Source organism: Cryptomeria japonica, chromosome 4, assembly GCF_030272615.1.
Source record: "Cryptomeria japonica chromosome 4, Sugi_1.0, whole genome shotgun sequence".
NCBI classification, from domain to species: domain Eukaryota; kingdom Viridiplantae; phylum Streptophyta; class Pinopsida; order Cupressales; family Cupressaceae; genus Cryptomeria; species Cryptomeria japonica.
Genome location: NC_081408.1, coordinates 519,076,120 through 519,095,919, shown reverse-complemented (window position 1 = coordinate 519,095,919; position 19,800 = coordinate 519,076,120). Strand labels below are relative to the sequence as shown.

The window sequence follows — 19,800 nt, the reverse complement described above, 5'->3', positions numbered from 1 at the left end:
TGAATTTGGGTCAGAAGATAGAGGAGTGGTTGCTCAACTCTCAAGCATTCACAAAAATGAATCCTTTAGAGTTCGGGGTGTGATTGGAGAGCATCGTGTCATTGCTCTCATTGACACAGGTGCAACACACAACTTCATTGATGAGAGGATTGTTGCAAAAAAGGGACTAGTGGCAAAGGAAGTTGAGGGCTTCAAAGTCATGGTAGCAGATGGCTCCACTATATCCTGTAATCGAATGATTTCCAACATGTCTCTGAAGTTGGGGAATCATGAAATCAGAGATGATTTCTTTGTGGTGAGCATTGGAGGGACTGATGATGCAGTCCTCTGGATTCAATGGCTGAGATCTCTTGGTGAGATCACACTAAACCTACAAACCATGGAGCTGAAATTCATGTCTGAAGGGAAGAAGGTAGTGTTGAGAGGAATGTTGCATGGGGGACTTAAAGTGGTATCCTTGAAAAAAATGGAAAGGCTAATCCGCCATAATCAGGTGGAGTGGGCAGCAGAGTGTTTGATAATGCCTTCCAATCCATTGGTAGATAAGGGTAGCTATTCCTCAGATATTCCAGTGATGATCAAGGATAGAAGCAAGATCATGGTCATGTCCTCAGAACCACAGAAAGAGCATAGGAACTATCCTGAAGACATCCAAGTTTTGATAACAAAGAGAAGCAAGGTGTTCGAAAACCCACCTCCCGGCAGACCTCTTGAAAGAGGTGCCGAACACATTATTGAGCTTGAAGAAGGAGCTAAGCCAGTCATGACTACTCCTTATCGATATCCTAAGAAGCAGAAGGATGAGATTGAGAAAGCAATGCAAGAATTGCTTGACATGGGTTACATACGGCCTAGCAAAAGCCCCTTTGCTTCGGCTGTTGTTTTGGTAAGAAAGAAGGATGGGACCATGCGCATGTGTGTGGATTACAGAGCCTTGAATCAGAAAACCATCAAGAATCGGTATCTTATTCCGAGGATTGATGAGCTCATTGACGAGCTACATGGGGCAGTGTTCTTTTCCAAGATTGACCTCAGGTTGGGGTACCATCAGATTAGGATGAGAGCATCAGATGTGGAGAAGACTGCTTTCAGATGCCACTTTGGGCATTTTGAGTTCCTAGTCATGCCCTTTGTCTTGACTAATGCTCCAGCTACATTTCAGTCATGCATGAACAAAATCTTCCAAGAGCAGCTAAGGAAGTTTGTTTTGATATTCTTTGATGACATACTTATATTCAGCAAGTCTTGGAAAGAACATTTACAGTAGTTGGATGAAGTGTTGAGCATATTGGAATCTGAATCCTTGTTTGCGAAAGAGTCCAAATGTGAGTTTGGGATGGGAGAGTTGTTCTACCTGGGTCACATTATCAATGCAGGTGGTGTGAAGGTGGATCCTGAAAAGATTAGAGCCATCATTGATTGGCCTACTCCCAAAAACATAACACATTTGAGGGGATTTTTGGGATTGTGTGGATTTTATCGGAGGTTTGTGAAGGGATATTCATAGTTGGCTGCCCCCCTCACAGATCTTATGAAGAAAGGAGCTTTTGAATGGTCCGAAAAGGCACAGACAGTATTTGAGCAGTTTAAAAAGATCATGAGTTCCTGCCCTGTTTTAGCATTGCCTGATTTCACCAAGCCATTTGAGCTATAGTGTGATGCATCTAGAGAAGGTGTTGGTGCGGTCCTCATGCAAGATAAGCATCCTATAGTCTTTGAGAACAAGAAATTGAGAGGTCCTGAGAGACTGTATTCAATTTATGACAAGGAAATGCTTGCCATAATGCATGCCCTTGCGAAGTTTAGACAATATCTGGTGGGAGCAAATTCATTGTTAAGACTGATCACAATAGTCTTAAACACTTCATGCATCAGAAAGATTTGAATGAGAGACAACAGAAATGGGTGAGTAAGCTGCAGGCTTACGATTTCAATATTGAGTATGTTAAGGGGAAAAACAATGTTGTGGCAAATGCCTTGTCCAGAAGACCCCATTTAAGCTCACTTTGTGAGCTTACTGCTGATTGGAGGGAGTTGTTGCTTGCTGATTATGCCAAAAATCAGTTTGCAACCAGCCTTATAGAAGGTACTTTTCATGATGAAAGGTACAAACTAGTTGAAAGATTGATTCTGTACAAGGGAAGAATCTTCATAGTAGCTGAATCTAAGTTAAAAGAGAAGATTTTGAAGACTTTCCATGACATCCCCCTTGCTGGTCAACAAGGTTATTTCAAAACATACAGGCAGATCCGGGAGAGATTCTCTTGGAAGGAACTTAAAAGTGATGTTTTGAAGTATATTAAGGAGTGTCATACATGTTAGAGGAACAAAGATGAGCACACTCTACCAGCTGGTTTGTTACAACCCTTGCCTATTCCCGGTCAAAAATGGGAAAGTATTTCCATGGATTTCATCACGGGGTTGCCTCGGGCTCAAGGGAAGGATAGTATCTATGTGGTGGTGGACAGACTTACAAAGTTTGCTCATTTCTTCGCCATCACCAACTCTTTTACAACAGCACAAGTTGCTGAAGTGTTCTTCCGGGAGGTGTTCAGATTACATGGTTTACCGAAGAACGTTGTGAGTGATAGGGACAACAAGTTCCTAAGTGTTTTTTGGCAGGAGATTTTCAGATTGTGTGGTACTGTGCTCACTTCAAGCACCAGTTATCACCCTCAAACTGATAGGCAGACCGAGATAGTGAATATGTGGTTGGAAGGGAAACTATGTCTCGGAGCAGCAAAATACATGGGTGAGATGGCTTCACCTAGGGGAATATTGTTACAATTCCTCCTATCACATGTCCATCCAGATGTCACCATTCATGGCACTATATGGTTATGAAGCTCCTAGCTTCGCGGACTTGGTATTTGGTGATAGCAGAACCCCTCAGGCAAAAGATATGATGCAACAGAGTCAGGATATTATGAGGATTCTGAGGGACAATCTCCAGCATGCACAGAATCAACAGAAGTTGTATGCTGATCAGCAGCGAATTGAGCGCACCTTTGAGGTGGGCGATATGGTTTATTTGAGGCTCCAGCCATACAGACAGTCTACTCTCAAGAAGAGTGGGGTTGAGAAGTTGAAGCCACGATTCTATGGGCCTTTCAGAGTCAGCAGAAGGGTTGGAGAAGTGGCGTATGAGTTGGAATTGCCAGCAAGCAGCAGGATCCATAATGTATTTCACGTGTCTCGCCTTGAGAAGGCTTTGGGACATAATGTTGTTGCTTCAGTTGAGTTACCTCCGCTTGATGAGGAGGGAGAGTTGGTTTTGGTTCCGAAAGCTATCCTTGAATTCAGGGAACGATCTTTGAGGAGAAGAGTGATCAGGGAATACTTGATCAAATGGAAGAATCTACCAGTAGAGGATGCTACGTGGGAAAATGAGGAGATTTTACTGCATCCAGCCTTACAGTTGCTTGAGGACAAGCAATTTTGGGGAGGGCGGACTGTAATGTCCCCTTTTCATTGATGACCTTCCAGTGGCCCATTAGCCAATTCCTGAGACCTGTAGGCTAGGTGGAATGAAGAATGAGGGTCCAGCATTGATGAAGCAAGGACTTACTATTTTTAGTAAGTCAAGGGATGGCTATTCTGGTGACACTATCCTACTGAGCTCTCCATGCTCTATCTCTGGGCACAGAGATCATGCTTTTCGGAGCATTAGTTCTTGACTTACTATTTTTAGTAAGTGGCAGTATGGCATAATTCTATTTTTGGCAGTGGACAAGGTCCTGATCCTACAACAGCTCAGTGGTCTTCCTGGCTCAATTTCATCCTAGTTTTGATAGGAAATCAGTACGGAAGTCATATGTGACGCAATTAAATATTATTTCCTTATCCTAAGGTTTAATATTTAAATTATTTTGATTATTTGCTACTGATTTTTGGAATTGGGGATTAATGTCTATTATCTCCTAAGTTTGGCGAAATTCATGTGTATTAAGGGATGTCGATGTTAATGCATGATAGCTTCGGTAAGATAAATGATTGAATGAGAGTTAAATGAAGTCTCTCATTCAATCATTTATCATATCGATAACTATGAAAAGAAAAAAAACCTTCAAGCAATTAATTCATCCTTGATAGCCATTCTACATTTGCATATAAACAACCTTCTGATAAATCACACTATGTATTTTACTCATGTCAATCGATCTAATAAATCTTGCATTTAAATGTATATCGATTAACATAAATAATGATAACACCGATTAATATATATATATCGGGTTGCATATTATTATATCGGGTGGCAATATAAAGGTCACCGATAGTTATCGGTTGTCAAGGCTAACACACCGATAACTATCGGCTGTTAGCATTGAGCAAATACCGATAGACTTCGGTTATAATATTAATCCACACTGATTGGCATTTACGGTGAAACATGCAGTTGTTAGTATAAACAAAAGGGCATGATCAAGTAATGTCTTGATAGGTCATGACCGATCAAGGCATTGCTTGACCGTGTCCCATTTATTATATACTTATATTGAGTGGCATTCGTGAGATAGTATATAGAAAAAATAAATGCTCCTCTCACTTGCCATACAAAAGAAGATAGACAGATTTATATTTTAATCAGTAATACATAGAACAAGATAATTTTAATTCTGATCCATAAATTTAACATGGTATCAGAGCCAAGTTTCCATCTATAAAGCCTAACTGCCTGAAGGAAGATCCGATTAAGATCAGCTTGATATCTCCTTGAAAGTTTGTATTTTAAAATGACGAATGGAATTAGATTCGAAGACAGACTTGAAGGTGCCTCAAACTATGATTCATGGAAACTAAAAATGATGTTGGTACTAAGGAAGAATGAGTTAAACACAATAATAGAGAATCCTTCTAAACCTGATGGAAAAGACGAATAGAGTCAGTGGGAAAAGAACAATATGAAAGCAACGGAGTTATTAGTAGATGGAGTAAAGAGTCATCTACTACCTATCATTACAAGGTTAGATTTTGCATATGACATGTTCAAAGCCTTGAAAGACATGTTTGAGATTAACAACATGAGCAGAATCCTCACACTTAAAAACCAACTTTCTAATATTAAAATGAGTAAAGAAGAGACTATCACTTCATATTTTATGAGGATAACAGAATTAAGGAACCAACTCTCATCAATTGGTCACATTTATGATAATAAGGAGCTAACTATGATAACTCTAAATGGGCTCCCTATCTCATGGGAAAACTTTAGACAAGGAGTTAGTGCTCGATCCAAAGTTCCCAAATTTGATAGACTAAAAGCTGACTGCATTCAAGAAGAGTGTAACCTAATATCAAGAGGAATCATGAAACCCGTTGATGAAGATGTTCAAGTTCTAGTCTCTAGTTTGGAAAGGAAAAAGGACAGAAAGACATGGTAATCGATCATTCAAGAAGCTTAGAGACTCCTCTAAAGTACAATGTTTCATATGTGACGATTATGGCCACATTGCAAGAACTTGTCCTCTCAAACTTAAACTACAAGGGTCCCTTGTTGAAGTCAGAAATTCAGACGTATGTTCAAAAAAATATGTTCTCTAGAAGAAACTCAAGATACCTTGTGATTGAGAGGGAGCTTGCTAATAAAGATTGAGCACTTCTGAGGTAAAAATTGTAAATATTAATAATTTAATGGGCCTTGTGTAAATCATAAGGAAGTGATGACTTCCAAATGATTTCCACTTGTATTTTTGAGGTTATTGGAAGGTGACGATCTTACAATAACTTAAGATTGTGGATAGAATCGCCGACTGAGGCGATCCACGTAAGAGCTTTTGGATAGAATCGCCGACAAAGACAATCCACACAAGAGCTCATGGATAGAATTGCCGACTAAGTCAATCCATGTAAGAGCTTGTGGATAGAATCGTCGACTGAGGCAATCCACACAAGAGCTCATGGATAGAATCGCCGACTGAGGCAATCCACGTAAGAGCTTGTGGATAGAATCGCCGACTGAGGCAATCCACATGAGCTCATGAATAGAATTGCCAACTGAGGCAATCCACGTGAGAGCTCATGGATAGAATCGCCGACTGAGGCAATCCACACGAGCTTGTGGATAGAATCACCGACTGAGGCAATCCACACAAGAGCTTATGGATAGAATCGCCGACAGAGGCAATCCACTCGAGTTTGTGAATAGAGTCGTCGACAAAGGCAATTCACATCTTGAAACTATGGTCCCAAGATAAGCATCATACGATTTATGAATATTGCTCCCAATACCTTTTATCTTACCTAGCTAAGAGGGAGTGTGTTAATGCATGATAGCTTCGGTAAGATAAATGATTGAATGAGAGATAAATGAAGTCTCTCATTCAATCATTTATCATATCAATAACTATGAAAAGAAAAAAAACCTTAAGCAATTAATTCATCCTTAATAGCTATTCTACATTTGCATATAAACAACCTTTTGATAAATCACACTATGTATTTTGCTCATGTTGATCGATCTAATAAATCTTGCATTTAAATGTATATCGATTAACATAAATAATGATAACACCGATTAATATATATATATATCGGGTTGCATATTATTATATCGGGCTGCATATTATTATATCGGGATGCATACGATATATCGGGTGGCAATATAAAGGTCACCGATAGTTATCGGTGTGTTAGTCTACACTGATAGTTATCGGTTGTCAAGGCTAACACACCGATAACTATCGGCTGTTAGCATTGAGCAAATACCGATAGACTTCAGTTATAACGCTAACCCACACCGATTGGCATTTACAGTGAAACATGCATTTGTTAGTATAAACAAAAGGGCACGATCAAGTAATGTCTTGATCGGTCATGACCGATCAAGGCATTGCTTGATTGTGTCCCATTTGTTATATACTTATATTGAGTGGCATTCATGAGATACTATATAGAAAAAATAAATGCTCCTCTCATTTGCCATACAAAAGAAGATAGTCAGATTTATATTTTAATCAGTAATACATAGAACAAGATAATATTAATTCTGATCCATAAATTTAAGAGTCAAAATTACTTAGAGGAGTATTATTTTTATATTGCATCTCTAATATTCGCTAAAGTGGTTAACGTGGGTCCATGTCTTTGGCGTGGGGTTTGACTATTGAATATGGCACTACACTTGGGTCCACATGAAGGTGAAATGAAATGCAAACGAAGGAAGTGGAATTTGGGGAATTTGCATTTGAATTTGGTTGTGGAGAAGTTCTAAATAAGAGCCTTGGGCTCTCATTTGAGGCATCTTGAAAAATTGTAATGTTATGTTGCCGGTTTGGCGACAGAACTTGAGGCTTTGGAGTGCGTCTCCCTAGTGCTTCCCGGTTTTGTACTTGAAATACAGTACCTAGCTGTGCATTATATTCTTCTACATTTTTAGAGCTTGCCATAGACTTTGTTGGTGTTGGAGTGATTCTGGAGACTTGCTGGTTTGCCTGTAGCTGAAGTACCTTTTCGATCATACCTCTTTGCTGAAGCGACTGACGATTATGGGTATCATCTCCTTCTTCCTTCCCAGCACTGGCGATAAACTTTGTGAGTTTACAACATGTTTGTTTGAGTTTTGAATTTATTATGCTAAATAGAAATTCCTAGGTATAGCGTGGGTTTCTGTTTTTGCATTGGGATGCGTGCAAATTTAATAAGGGGTTGTTTGGGGTGTGGTTTTGATTGGTTGTCATTGCACATGATATATGGTGGGTTTGGGACTAGTTTGAATTGATTCGGATGTATAATGGAGGAGTTATGAACATTTTAGCAATTCCATAGGCTGCTGATTTGTAATTCCAGCCTGCAGATTGGTTGTAGCAGAAATTCATGTTTTTATTGTGATAATCTGCACTTCTCTCCTTCTCTTATATCTATTATTGTAAGGTTAAGTATTAGTACTACTAACCAGTTCTGTTTGTAACTCTCACCCCACTGAAAAAGTGGAAGAGGCTGGCTTGCCGCCTAATATCAAGCAACTTAGTAATTTTCAGTCCTCCCACTGCATAAGTGGTCGAGTGATAGCTATGTGTAATGGTCCTTCCGTTGCATAAGCGGTCGTTATTATGTAATTGCAGTCCTCCCGCTGAAATATTGCGGTTGAGTGATTCTTATTTTGTGTATCTCACTTGGCTAGTTTACTGCCAAGTTTCCTTGTTCTTCTGCTGGATAAGTGGAAGGGGCTGGCTTGCCACCCAAGCATTGCATTATGTTTCAGTTTTCTTAAGCTAATGATCCCTCAACACCGTATGCTCTCACCTTCCCACATTGGGCACTTGGTGATCAAAAAGTGGAAGGGTTACTTTCCAGTATGGTTTCAGTTTATGTTTTCTAACCTTAATGGGTTAATTTCTTGTTGATGTTATTGTTGGCCTTAAAAATAAAAATAAAAATAACTGGGATATTACAGGGACCAAGTCTTGGAGTCGGTACATATAAGAAGTAATCATAATTATGATATTGCTATCAGGATTCAACTGTTTAGTTTTCAATGAGTTTGACTCGAAAACTACACAATTGAATCTTGATAGCAATATCATAATTTGACTTACTGTGGAAAATATCTCCTACTTAGTAATCATAATTATCATCTAGAGAAAGGCTCTGAATTGTCATCATCCTCCAAGCCTTGTGGAATGGCAAATACAAATGAAGAATTTATATTTGAAAACAAATAAAAATTTTGGATCATGGAAGAGACCTAAATGTCTCAACACTTTACATCATCCCCAAAACTAAAAAATGCAATATACAACATATAGAAGAATGTAAAAACAAATAGAGGAATGACAGCAATGCAAACTACTATCTTAGGTTTAGTTTGATAATCCCTCTGATATTCATGATGTCACTAAGAAAATAAGGCAAGTACTTCAGGAACTTTTTGCAGTGCAAGATTTTGATAGTTACTGCTCAAAGAATACAGAGGATCACTGTGTTGTCAGTGTTAGTAGCTTCAGAAGTTAATGACATTAAGGATGTTGATGTTATTGTAGCAGTGGGAGATTCTTTCTCCTATCAAATTCAAATAATTAAATGATTTGTGTATGAGGCTGACTCAAGTATGAGACGCCTCCATTTAAATTATAGCCGACTTGATGAGAAGTCGTTCTATTTCATGTTTGTAAAGACATCTCTCTTGGGGCCGATTATTCTTGTAAAGGCACCTTGATTTGCATATATATACTCATGCGATCTTCATTCATTCGGTGATCTAACACATTGTAGAAAAACTAGCGCTTGAGGACGGAGTTCGATATCTTCAGCATATAGGCATATTGCTTCAGATCAATACCTATTAAGGAGATGTTATTTCAGTTGTAAATTCACGCCTAGTGAGGTGCCTTCACTTCTTCATTGTATTGGCCTTGAGATTGGCCAAGTTGTAAAGGCAAATTTTCTGTATTATTCAATAATATAAGAGATACTATTGGCTGGGTTTTTTCTCCCTCAAGGAGGGTTTTCCCAGGGTATTTGCTGTGTTCAAGTGTTTATTATATCTTGACGTCTGCTTATTTCACTTCTGATCCTAAACTCAACAAAGGATATATTGAAAGAAATTGAGAAAATGAGAAGACATCTGTGAATCAATCCAATATAGATTGATTTAGACTATTTATAGAGTAAAGCCACGGTGACAAAAAACTTTGACTTTATTTATTTATATTTTAGTATTGTCTTGTGGTATTGGTGGTGATTTATTTTCAGTCTGATGGAAATATAACTAATGGTGAGGTGTTGCCCATCAAAAACTGATTTATAAATAGTTCATAGACCTGGTTGTAGGGGCCAGAAGTTATTATTTGAAAATTTTCTGTTGAAATTTCCGCCAGCTTTTCAGATTAACGGGGAAAACTGGAGGATAGATTCTCACTGAAATTTTAGTTTTGGATTTCACAATGGGTTCTTTGGAATCAGTTTAGGTATCTGTTCATTATATATAGTGTTGTGATATGGAATGGATGGGTTTTACGTGTCTGAAAATGGCACTATAGTAATATTAGAATTCTTATCATTGTTTGGGAACTGGTTTAGTGGAATAAATCATAGTATTGTTTTAATTTGTATCATCCTTAAGCATATATGGGCAGTGCCATTTGTCTTAGTGATGGTTGTTCTTTGTGGGATTTAAATCTGCCAATGTTTTGAGTGGATTGATTCAGTTAATTTCAATAGAAATCTTCTTCTCCCTTAGCCTTTATGTGTCTTCCATTTTCTTAACAAAATAAAATAACCGTGTAATAATGTAAGAGTAATTGTTTTTTATTATGTGGATTGTTGGTCTTTTCTTTTCTCTATAATATTTAATAACCCCTGAGACGTGTTTGGCAACTTGTGCATTGATAACCTGGAAAGGTCCCTAAAATGAGAGAAACTTTTTTCCCTTAGTGATGAGTAAAGTAACCCATCAACACATAGTATAAAGTTTAGTATACAAGGTTGAATGTTGACGATTGCAATTTCTCAATGCTAACCTAGAATTTTCATTATGATGCAGATCCTCCTTTTTTCAGCAACTTTTGATGAAAATGTGAAGCAATTTGCAACAAGAGTGATTTCAAATCCGAATCAGGTGTTTGTGAAGAAAGAGGAGTTGTCTTTAGATGTCATTAAACAATATCGTGTGAAATGCCCAGATAAACTTGCTAAAGTTCAAGTATTGAAGGATAGAATTTTCCCGCTTGCTGAAAAGCTTGGGCAGTCAATAATTTTTGTTCGCACAAGAGAAAGTGCAAGCATGTTGCACAATCAATTAGAAGCAGAGGGTTACAAGTGTACTTCTATCCAAGGAGGTCTTAAGCTGGAGGACAGGGATCTTGTAATTAAGGAATTCAGAATGGGACTGACAAAAATCCTTATTGCAACTGATGTGCTAGCACGGGGTTTTGATCAAGCACAGGTTTTTTTTTGTGCTTGTTTGGATTTTCATTTAGTGATCTTCTTGGATAGATATCAATTTTTTGGATTACGTATCATATCTGTAGAGACTTAAAGAGGTTAGTGAAGTAGTTTCTATTTTAACAAAGCACATGTTATGACAGGTAACCTTGGTTGTCAATTTTGATCTCCCTACCAAACATATGCCTCCACATGACCCTGATTATGAAGTATACTTGCACCGTATTGGGCGAAGTGGGCGTTTTGGTCGCAAGGGTGGGTCTCTCTCTCTCTCTCTCTCTCTCTCTCTCTCTCTCTGTTCTCTCTGTGATTGATCCCTCTCACAGCAAGTGCTTCCCACATGGATGGATGCATTCTTAGAGATCAAAGATAATTATTTTCAGTCTCATTGAAATCTCACAGATGTACTTTTTCTTTTTTACAGGAGCTGCTTTTAATTTCCTCACTGATGAAAGAGATGAGCAAACAATGAAAAAGATTGAGAGGCATTTCCAGCGAGAGGTGCCTGAGGTAATTTAAGTAGCATTGTTGTTCCTTCTCCTTAAGCTGCTGGTTGAATTCTGTCATTGGTTTTAAGTTTTATTTTTTAATTTGCTAGAAAGTTGTTTGTTATTGATGTATCATTAAATGATCACAAACTGGTTGAAGGTTTCCTGCTATGTATTTATTGTGCTATTATTGTTACCGTGCAGGTGCCTTGGGATGACGAGGAAGCTTTTGAAACTGTTCTGAAAGATGCAGGGCTTGCATAGAAAACAGATGTTGCTATTGTAATAGCAGAATTAAGAGTTTATTGGTGTTTCAGCTTTTAAGAATTGTTTTGGCATTTATTCAAAATTGAAGTGATAATTATAAATAAAATGCTATTCTAGTCAATTTACGATGTACTGATAAATAATTACTTCATTATCAAACAATTGTGGTTTCCTCGTGCAAAATATCCCGTGGCATGCAAATCCATCATGTTGTATTGATTCATGCAATTGTAACTTATCATGAAAGTAATACATTTCTCTGTTAAAAAGAACAAGCCGAACAGCTTTAATTTCACACTAATCTGTTAATTTGCATTGTTTGGGAACACAAATAGATAAATGGAATAATAGAAAGCAGCGGTGGGATAAACAGTGTTTACCTGAAGATGGTTCTTGTTTTGAAGAAATATGCATTTGAACAATATGCTTTTTATGCGTGTTTTAATAGCAAACATGAATTGAACCATATTTTTTATGCACTTCTTACTTGTTGAGGGTTGGTTATCTAAAAATAATTTCCAATCCTTGAACACAAAGGCAAGCACCAAAATATGTACAATCCCTAAATGTCAATGGCATTTAACTAGCCGATTATATCAACTAGCTATCAAATTTTTTTGGTTTGAAGAGTTAGCAGATGTGATATGCCTTAATGACCAAAATTGAAAATGAGGTTGCTTTTTGTTAATGTATGATACCTAACGTAAATGATTCTGGTGCAATTGGAGGAATCTAGGAAAGGTAGCAGGTTGGGACTAACATTCTTTAAAAGTTACATTTGCGGTAACTGATTGTGCTTAATACTAAGAGGTACAACTATACTATCATCCACATGTCCATATTGTTACTAGCAGTTGAATTTCTTTTTTTGTTGCTATGTTATGTTCTCTTATTTATTTATTTATTTAAAATATTAAAATGAGACCCTTATGATAATTTCTCAAAGATATGTCAGTAGATTGAAGTGATACCTAGACAATTGTGGTCTAACTGACACCTCTTGATCGACCCACTTTTTGCCCAAGAAGGTAGCTCTTGCATGCTGTTATATTGGCTTCCCCTCGTAAACTGATATTGTATCTTTGTACCGTAGCTATTCATGCTACTTGGTATATCCACAAATTTGCAATTTTTATTCAATTTTATAATATGTGCAATCATTGGTCTGCCATTTTGTTTGTTATGTTTCATATGTCGAAGGCATACCTTATATGAAGTTTTCAACTTACTTACTGAAATCAATGGTTCAAAATTGACTAGAAAGATGCAAGATGATTGAATTGATCTCAATCGTATGTTTACATTAATATTAATTTAAAAAAATTGATAAAAAACTAAAAAAATATATTTTAATATGATTAATTAGAAAAAGTATGTGTAAAAAAGAATCTACTATTTTCCTACATTTAATAATAGTATATTTTAATGGTATCTTCTTTAATTTGAATATTCCATATTTTTTGAAGTTTCAAAAGTGGAAAAGACAAAATTATTATAAAAAAAAAGAATTAGTTATTTTTCCTACTTTTTTAAATGATTAATTTTTCATCAAGTGAAAATCTTATTTTAATTATTTATGTTTTTTAATAGAAATGTAATAACTCACCAAAATTGATCCAACAAAAATTGAGTATATATATTTTTTTTCATTATATTTTACTATGTTTTATTCAATTGCATCCTCTGGGCATCCATCCAAATAGGATTGGGCATTCATCCATTCGGGATGAGCTTCTAACCATACGGGTTAGGCAAGTGTCCATACGGGACGTAAATTCCATCTATCCAATACGGGATAGGCATCTACCCATACGGGGTAGGCATCCATCCAAACGGGATAGGAGATGCTCTGGCCAGAGACTTAGACTCATCGGAACCATTCGGGTCCTGGGCCACTCACTAAGTACTACATTCTTCTAACAAGAATGCACCGATGTCGCCGTCCTTAGGAGTAATAAGAAAATAATACAAGTTTGAATTCCGCCTCGGAATTTGGCTTAAAGCCTCGGGAAGTCAAGCGAATCCTTACGGGATTCCTTCCGAGTATGCATTGAATTAAGTTTGATTATCTTATCTTTTAATTAGGATTCTTACTCAACCAAGCCTAGACCCCACCCACGAACGCCTGAGTACGAGGGACAACTCCGTCCCAAGACTGCCTACATACCCGCTTCGGCACGGGATCAAGGCGTAAAGTATGTAGTTCTATTTTCTAATCTATGGTTTTGATGTAAACTGATTTGTGGGTACGCAACTCTTTCTAGGGTCAGTGTCCCAGACAGTTTCTCTGCGGTTGCTACCCACGAAGGTAGCACTTAAGCGAAGGCTCAAGATGGCCTATTGCTTGTGGCCTAAACAAAATAACTAGATCCTAATACTTATCATGAGCGTCACCCAATTGCAAATCACCAATATCCCTTCGGGATGAATAAATAAATAAATAAGAAAGTAAATTCCACGAGAGCTTTTAACTTGACCATCCCTAAGAGGGGTTTACTATGGGTTATCTCAACGGATGTGAAATTCATTTAAAAGTTATCTTATTAAATTATCGATCCAAGAGGGATTACCTGCCCCTTGGATTTTTAACTTCCAAATGTCCCTTATTACTCCCCGACGATTTATAGGGACGATGCCACAGACGTCGTTAATGCAGCTTTATTAGGCGTTAAGTGCAGTAGTTCAACACGACGGCATTACCCGTAAGCGTGACCCAGAGGCACCGTATATACCGAACGCTGCTAGTTTTGGTTTTCCAACTTCCTTTATTTAGTTATCTAACTACGAATAACGAAAATGAAAGCGTAAATAATTGAAGTAACTACTTGAAGTGTAATTTGCATAACAAATGAAACTTGCATAATAGTAATTGCATGAAAGATATAATTATCCTATAAATAATTCGCATGCTATGAACCATTAACGAAAGCAATTAATCTATGATGTAAGATGACTTAACGAATCCAAAATAACGATTAAATCTAAGTACTTGTAATAAGATAAGTTAATCTCTAAGGACCAATCGAGTGTCCCAACGATTCTTAATAGTTTAATAAAAATCTTGCTACACATTAATCCCAATTTTAATTGAAAGTCAATATCCTTAAATTTACACTAAGGAAATAAAAAATCATCATTTCCTAAGTGTCATTATTATCAACCCTAAAAAAAAATAAACTAAATGGTAATTAATTTAGATTATTATTCTTAAAAAAAAAAAACAAAAAAAAAAAAAACAAATTAAAATTCCAAATTTCGAAATACTAAAAAAACCAAATTTTAATGGCAAGGGCTTGTATTTTGTTATGATTATAGCGAGGGTTGCGGGGTGGGGACCACGGGTCCCATCACCCCTGCGGCCCTGCATGCGCAGGTCCGCAGGGATGAGGGGACCCTGCGGGCCCCTCCGTACCCTGCAACGGTTACTACGTAACCGTCCTTGCATGCAGGCTATCATCCAATGCAAAACGCCATGCGTTACGGGGCGAGGGTGGGTTTTTTTTAAGAGATTTTTTTTCTAAAGTTTGAACGATTTCCATTTTTTTTTGTTATTTATATATATATATATATGTGTGTGTGTGTGTGTGTGTGTGTGTTTTTATAAACAATATTATTGTTATTATTTTTTTTTTACAGGAGTAATGTATTTTAATCTATTGAAAATCACCCAGAGCAGGGTAGATAACAGGCAATAACCATGTAGCAGATTGATATTCAGAGATAAAATACAATGAAGCAATAACCAGAGAGGGTTTTTCCATTTCCTTTGTTTTCTACACAGGGAAATTCATTCACAGAGAAAAGGAATAGTTTATTTCTTTTTCTTTCATCTCTTTTATTCTTTACACAGGGAAAATTCATTCACAGAGAAAGAAGCAAATTTGTTTGTTTCCAGGATTTATTCTCAGAGTCCAGGAGGATTTATTCAACTGGTATTTTCAGTGAGCTCAATCCACAGAGAGTTTTCAAAAGAAAATAATAATAAGAATAATCATTAAATGATTACAGAGAGAAAAATTGTAGTGAAGTTCATCCTTGTTTTCAAATAATTTCTTTTCTGTTCTTCAGAGAATTTATATAACCAGATACAGAGGAGATAATTACAATGAAATCTCTTTTAGAGGATGAGATTTAGATAACAATAACCAGAGAGATGAAAGGATGGTTCTACTTAACAAGAATCAATCTAAAATTTAATAAGAGGAAAAAAAACAATTTAAATCTGGATCTAAATTTTTTTAAAAACAGTGAATCTAATTCTTATCAAGCAAATTTAATCTACTTCCTTTTTATCAAGAATCTGAAACTAATAATCAACAATTTGTTCTACCTTTTTTTTTTTTTTTTTCAAACATTTTATTCTACTCCAAGATCTGAAACTAAATTTTATCAAAAATTTGAAACAACGAATCAACAATTTATTTTACTTTTTGTCAAACATTTTAATCTACTCCAAAATCTGAAACTAAATTTTATCAAAATCTGAAACAATGAATCAACAATTTATTTTACCTTTTATCAAACATTTTAATCTACTCCAAAATCAAGAATCTAAACAATGAATCAACAATTTAATCTACCCTTTTTTTTTTTTATCAAACATTTTAATCTAATTCTTATCAAGTCTGAAAACTAATTTCACAAATGAATTTCATTTTCATAAAATAATTTAATCTAATCTAATCTACAGTAAAAATAAGATGCATAAACTAAGTTGAAGGAACCTGGATGCTTGAAGATGGTGTAGAGTCTTCCTTGATCCTCCAAATTGAAGAGAAATTCTCCCAACAAAATTTCTTAGCTGCTAATGGAAGTGGACTACAAAGGAGATTTCAACTTGCAGAAATTTCTTATGGAATAGCTAACTTTTCTTTTGAAACTTGTACCTATTTTATAAAAGAAATTACCAATTCCCACTACCTATTTTTTTTTAATTGAAAAAAAGAGATTCTTCTCCCAATTTGGCCTCCATGCAAATTAATTAGGCTTAGTGGGAGGAGTTACATGCAAGGAGGTGGAGAAGCCTCTAGAAGCTTCTTATTCCTCCTACAACATGTGCCTTAATTTGGGTGAGGGAAATTAAATAACAAATTAAAATATATATGCATTTTTCATGTGTGTGAGGTTTATTATTTTTATTCCCTTACAATATTCATTCAATAATTCATCCAAAGAATATAAATAGAGTTTTGTATTTAAATCAAAAAAAGTGATAAAGGAGGGTTGTGACATCCTCCCCCCCTTAATCTGTGCATCGTCCCGATGCACTTATTAAATGCATTCAAAAGAGTTTATAGTTCATGTTCAAAACAAAAAGGGAAATAGCTGCTGCATCTCCTTAGTATCCTCCCACATGGCATTCTTCTTGTCGTACTGGTCCCATTGTACTTTGCACTGATCAACCTCTCTGTTGCGCAACTGGCACTGGCGCCTCTCCAAGATTCTAAATGGCTCTATCATTATTCCCCCCATTTCTTGGACCTGCAAGGCATCCCAATTCAAAATGTGTTTCTCATCAGGTACATACTTCTTAAGAAGAGATACATGGAAGACATCATGGATTCGGCTCAATTGGGGAGGTAAGGCCAACCGGTAAGCAACTGGATTAATTCTTCCCAATATTTCAAAGGGTCCGACATAACGAGGTGCAAGCTTAGTCTTTTTCCCAAATCTTATGGAACTCTTGTGTGGCCTAACCCTTAGGAAGACTTTCTCTCCTACTTCAAACTCCCTTGGTGTTCTGTTTTTATCTGCATAACTCTTTTGCCTATCCGAGGCTTCCTTCAACCTTTGCCTAATTTCCTTAGTTTTCCTTTCCATTTCTCTGAACATATCTGGCCCAATAATCACTCTATCTTCAAGACTATCCCAACTCAAAGGTGTTCAACATGGTCTACCGTACAAAGCTTCAAAAGGTGCCATTCCCAAAGATGTTTGATATGTATTATTGTAGGCAAACTCTACCAAAGGTAGGTACTCTTCCCATTTTCTCTGTTGGTCCATGCAGTACATACGAAGTAGGTCTTCCATAATCTGATTTGTCCTTTCTGTCTGACCGTCGGTTTCCGGGTGGTATGCGGTGCTAAAATTTAGTTGAGTCCCTAGAGCTGATTGAAGAGTGGTCCAAAACCTGGAAGTGAATCTTGCATCTCTGTCTGATATGATTTTCTCTGGTATTCCATGCAACCTAACTATCTCCTTAACGAAACGTCTAGCCAAGGTGGGTGCATCATCTGTCAGATTTCCTGGTATAAAGTGTGCCACCTTAGTGAGCTTGTCAATTACCACCATTATTGCATCATGCCTAGAAGGTGACATGGGTAACCCTTGTACAAAATCCATACTAATAACTTGCCACTTATGTTGGGGTACATCGTGCAATTGTAACAATCCAGCTGGGTGCCTATGTTCTGCCTTTACTCTTTGACACTCCAAACATTTAGCTACATACTTGACAATATCGCTCTTCAACCCTTGCCAAAAGTATAACTTCTTTAGATCTGCATAAAGTTTGTTGACTCCTGGGTGGCCTGAATAAGGGGCATTGTGAGCCTCCGATAAGACTACTTCCCTTAAATTCCCTGAATTAGGAACATAGATTCTGTTATTGTATCTGAGTAGCCCATCTTCATCAAATGTATACCCTTCGACCTTAGGGTCGGTCGGGTTGTGTCTTATAGTTAATTTGACTTGCTCATACCATGGGTCATGTCCTTGCTCATCCATTACTTGCCTTTTGAAAGAGGTTTTGAAGGTTGCTATAGTCATCAAGTGTCTCCTCCTACTTAAGGCATCTGCCACCCTATTTTCTTTTCCCTTAATATATTTGATCTCAAAGTCATATTCACTTAGAAACTCTAACCACCTTCTTTGTCTGGCATTTAAGTGAGGTTGGGTAAAGATGTATTTTAGTCCTTGGTTGTCCGACTTAAGCTCAAAGGGCTTCCCTAGTAAGAAGTGTCTCCACTTTTGCAGGGCATGCACAATTGCTGCCAACTCTAAGTCGTGGGGTGCATAATTGACTTCATGAGTCTTTAGCTTCCTAGATTCATAAGCCACTACCCCTTCATCTTGGACAAGTACTCCTCCTAACCCTTCAATAGAAGCATCTGTTACAACTGTGAAGTGTCCATTTGGGTCTGGTACCTTTAGAATGGGTGCTGAAGTTAGTTTTCCCTTCAAGATTTGAAATGCCTTATCACTTTGCTCGGTCCATACAAACCTTTTGCCCTTCCTTTGCAACGAGGTGATGGGATTTGCTATCTTAGAGAATCCTTCCACAAACCTCCTATAGTAACCTGCTAGCCCCATAAAGCTTCTTACCTCTGAAACATTCTTAGGGATTGGCCATTCTACTATCACCTTTATTTTATCTGGGTCGACTGCTATTCCTTCCTTTGATATTATATGCCCAAGATAGTGAATCTTTTCCTCAAAGAAGGCACATTTGGACAATTTTCCATATAACTTATGTTCTCTCAATCTTTGCAAAACAATTTGTAGGTGCACTAAATGTTCCTCTTCATTTCTAGAATAAATCAATATGTCATCCAAAAATACCAAAACAAACTTATCCAAGTAGTCATGGAATACACTATTCATCAGGTTCATAAATGCAGCTGGGGCATTAGTTACTCCAAAAGGAACTACTGTGAATTCATAATGTCCATATCTCGTCCTGAAAGCTGTCTTCGGAATGTCTTCTTCCTTAATTCTGAGTTGATGATACCCTGACCGAAGATCTATCTTGGAGAAAACTGCCGCTCCTTTCATTTGGTCAAAAAGGTCCTCTATGCGAGGTAAGGGATACCTATTCTTTATGGTAACTTTGTTCAACATCCTATAGTCAATGCATAGCCTTAAGGTTCCATCCTTCTTCCTAACAAATAAAACTGGCGCTCCCCATGGTGATACACTTGGCCTTATTAATCCCTTAGCTAAGAGTTCCTCTAATTGCATTTTGAGCTCTTGTAATTCGGTTGTGTTCATCCGGTAAGGTGCCTTTGATACTGGTTCAGCTCCTGGGAGTACTTCGATAGAAAAGTCAAAATTTCTCTTAGGGGGTAAACCGGGTAGTTCTTCTGGAAAAACATCCTTAAACTCCTTTAAGAAAGGGGTATTTTCAAATGTTGGTGTGTTTTCCTCCTTTCCTTCATCAATT

At 37.1% G+C, this 19,800-nt stretch overlaps 1 protein-coding gene across 1 annotated transcript in view; it reads left to right on the top strand.

Moving 5' to 3' along the window:
- LOC131031219 (DEAD-box ATP-dependent RNA helicase 38) overlaps window positions 1-11,934 on the top strand; it is an 89,560-nt gene extending 77,626 nt beyond the window's left edge. Inside the window, exons 6-9 of the mRNA XM_057962268.2 lie at window positions 10,484-10,885; window positions 11,028-11,139; window positions 11,309-11,394; window positions 11,577-11,934. Of these exons, the coding sequence (XP_057818251.1) occupies window positions 10,484-10,885; window positions 11,028-11,139; window positions 11,309-11,394; window positions 11,577-11,636 (660 nt within the window). The 3' untranslated portion in view covers window positions 11,637-11,934. The remainder of the gene's footprint in view (window positions 1-10,483; window positions 10,886-11,027; window positions 11,140-11,308; window positions 11,395-11,576) is intronic.
- Window positions 11,935-19,800: the final 7,866 nt, after the last annotated feature.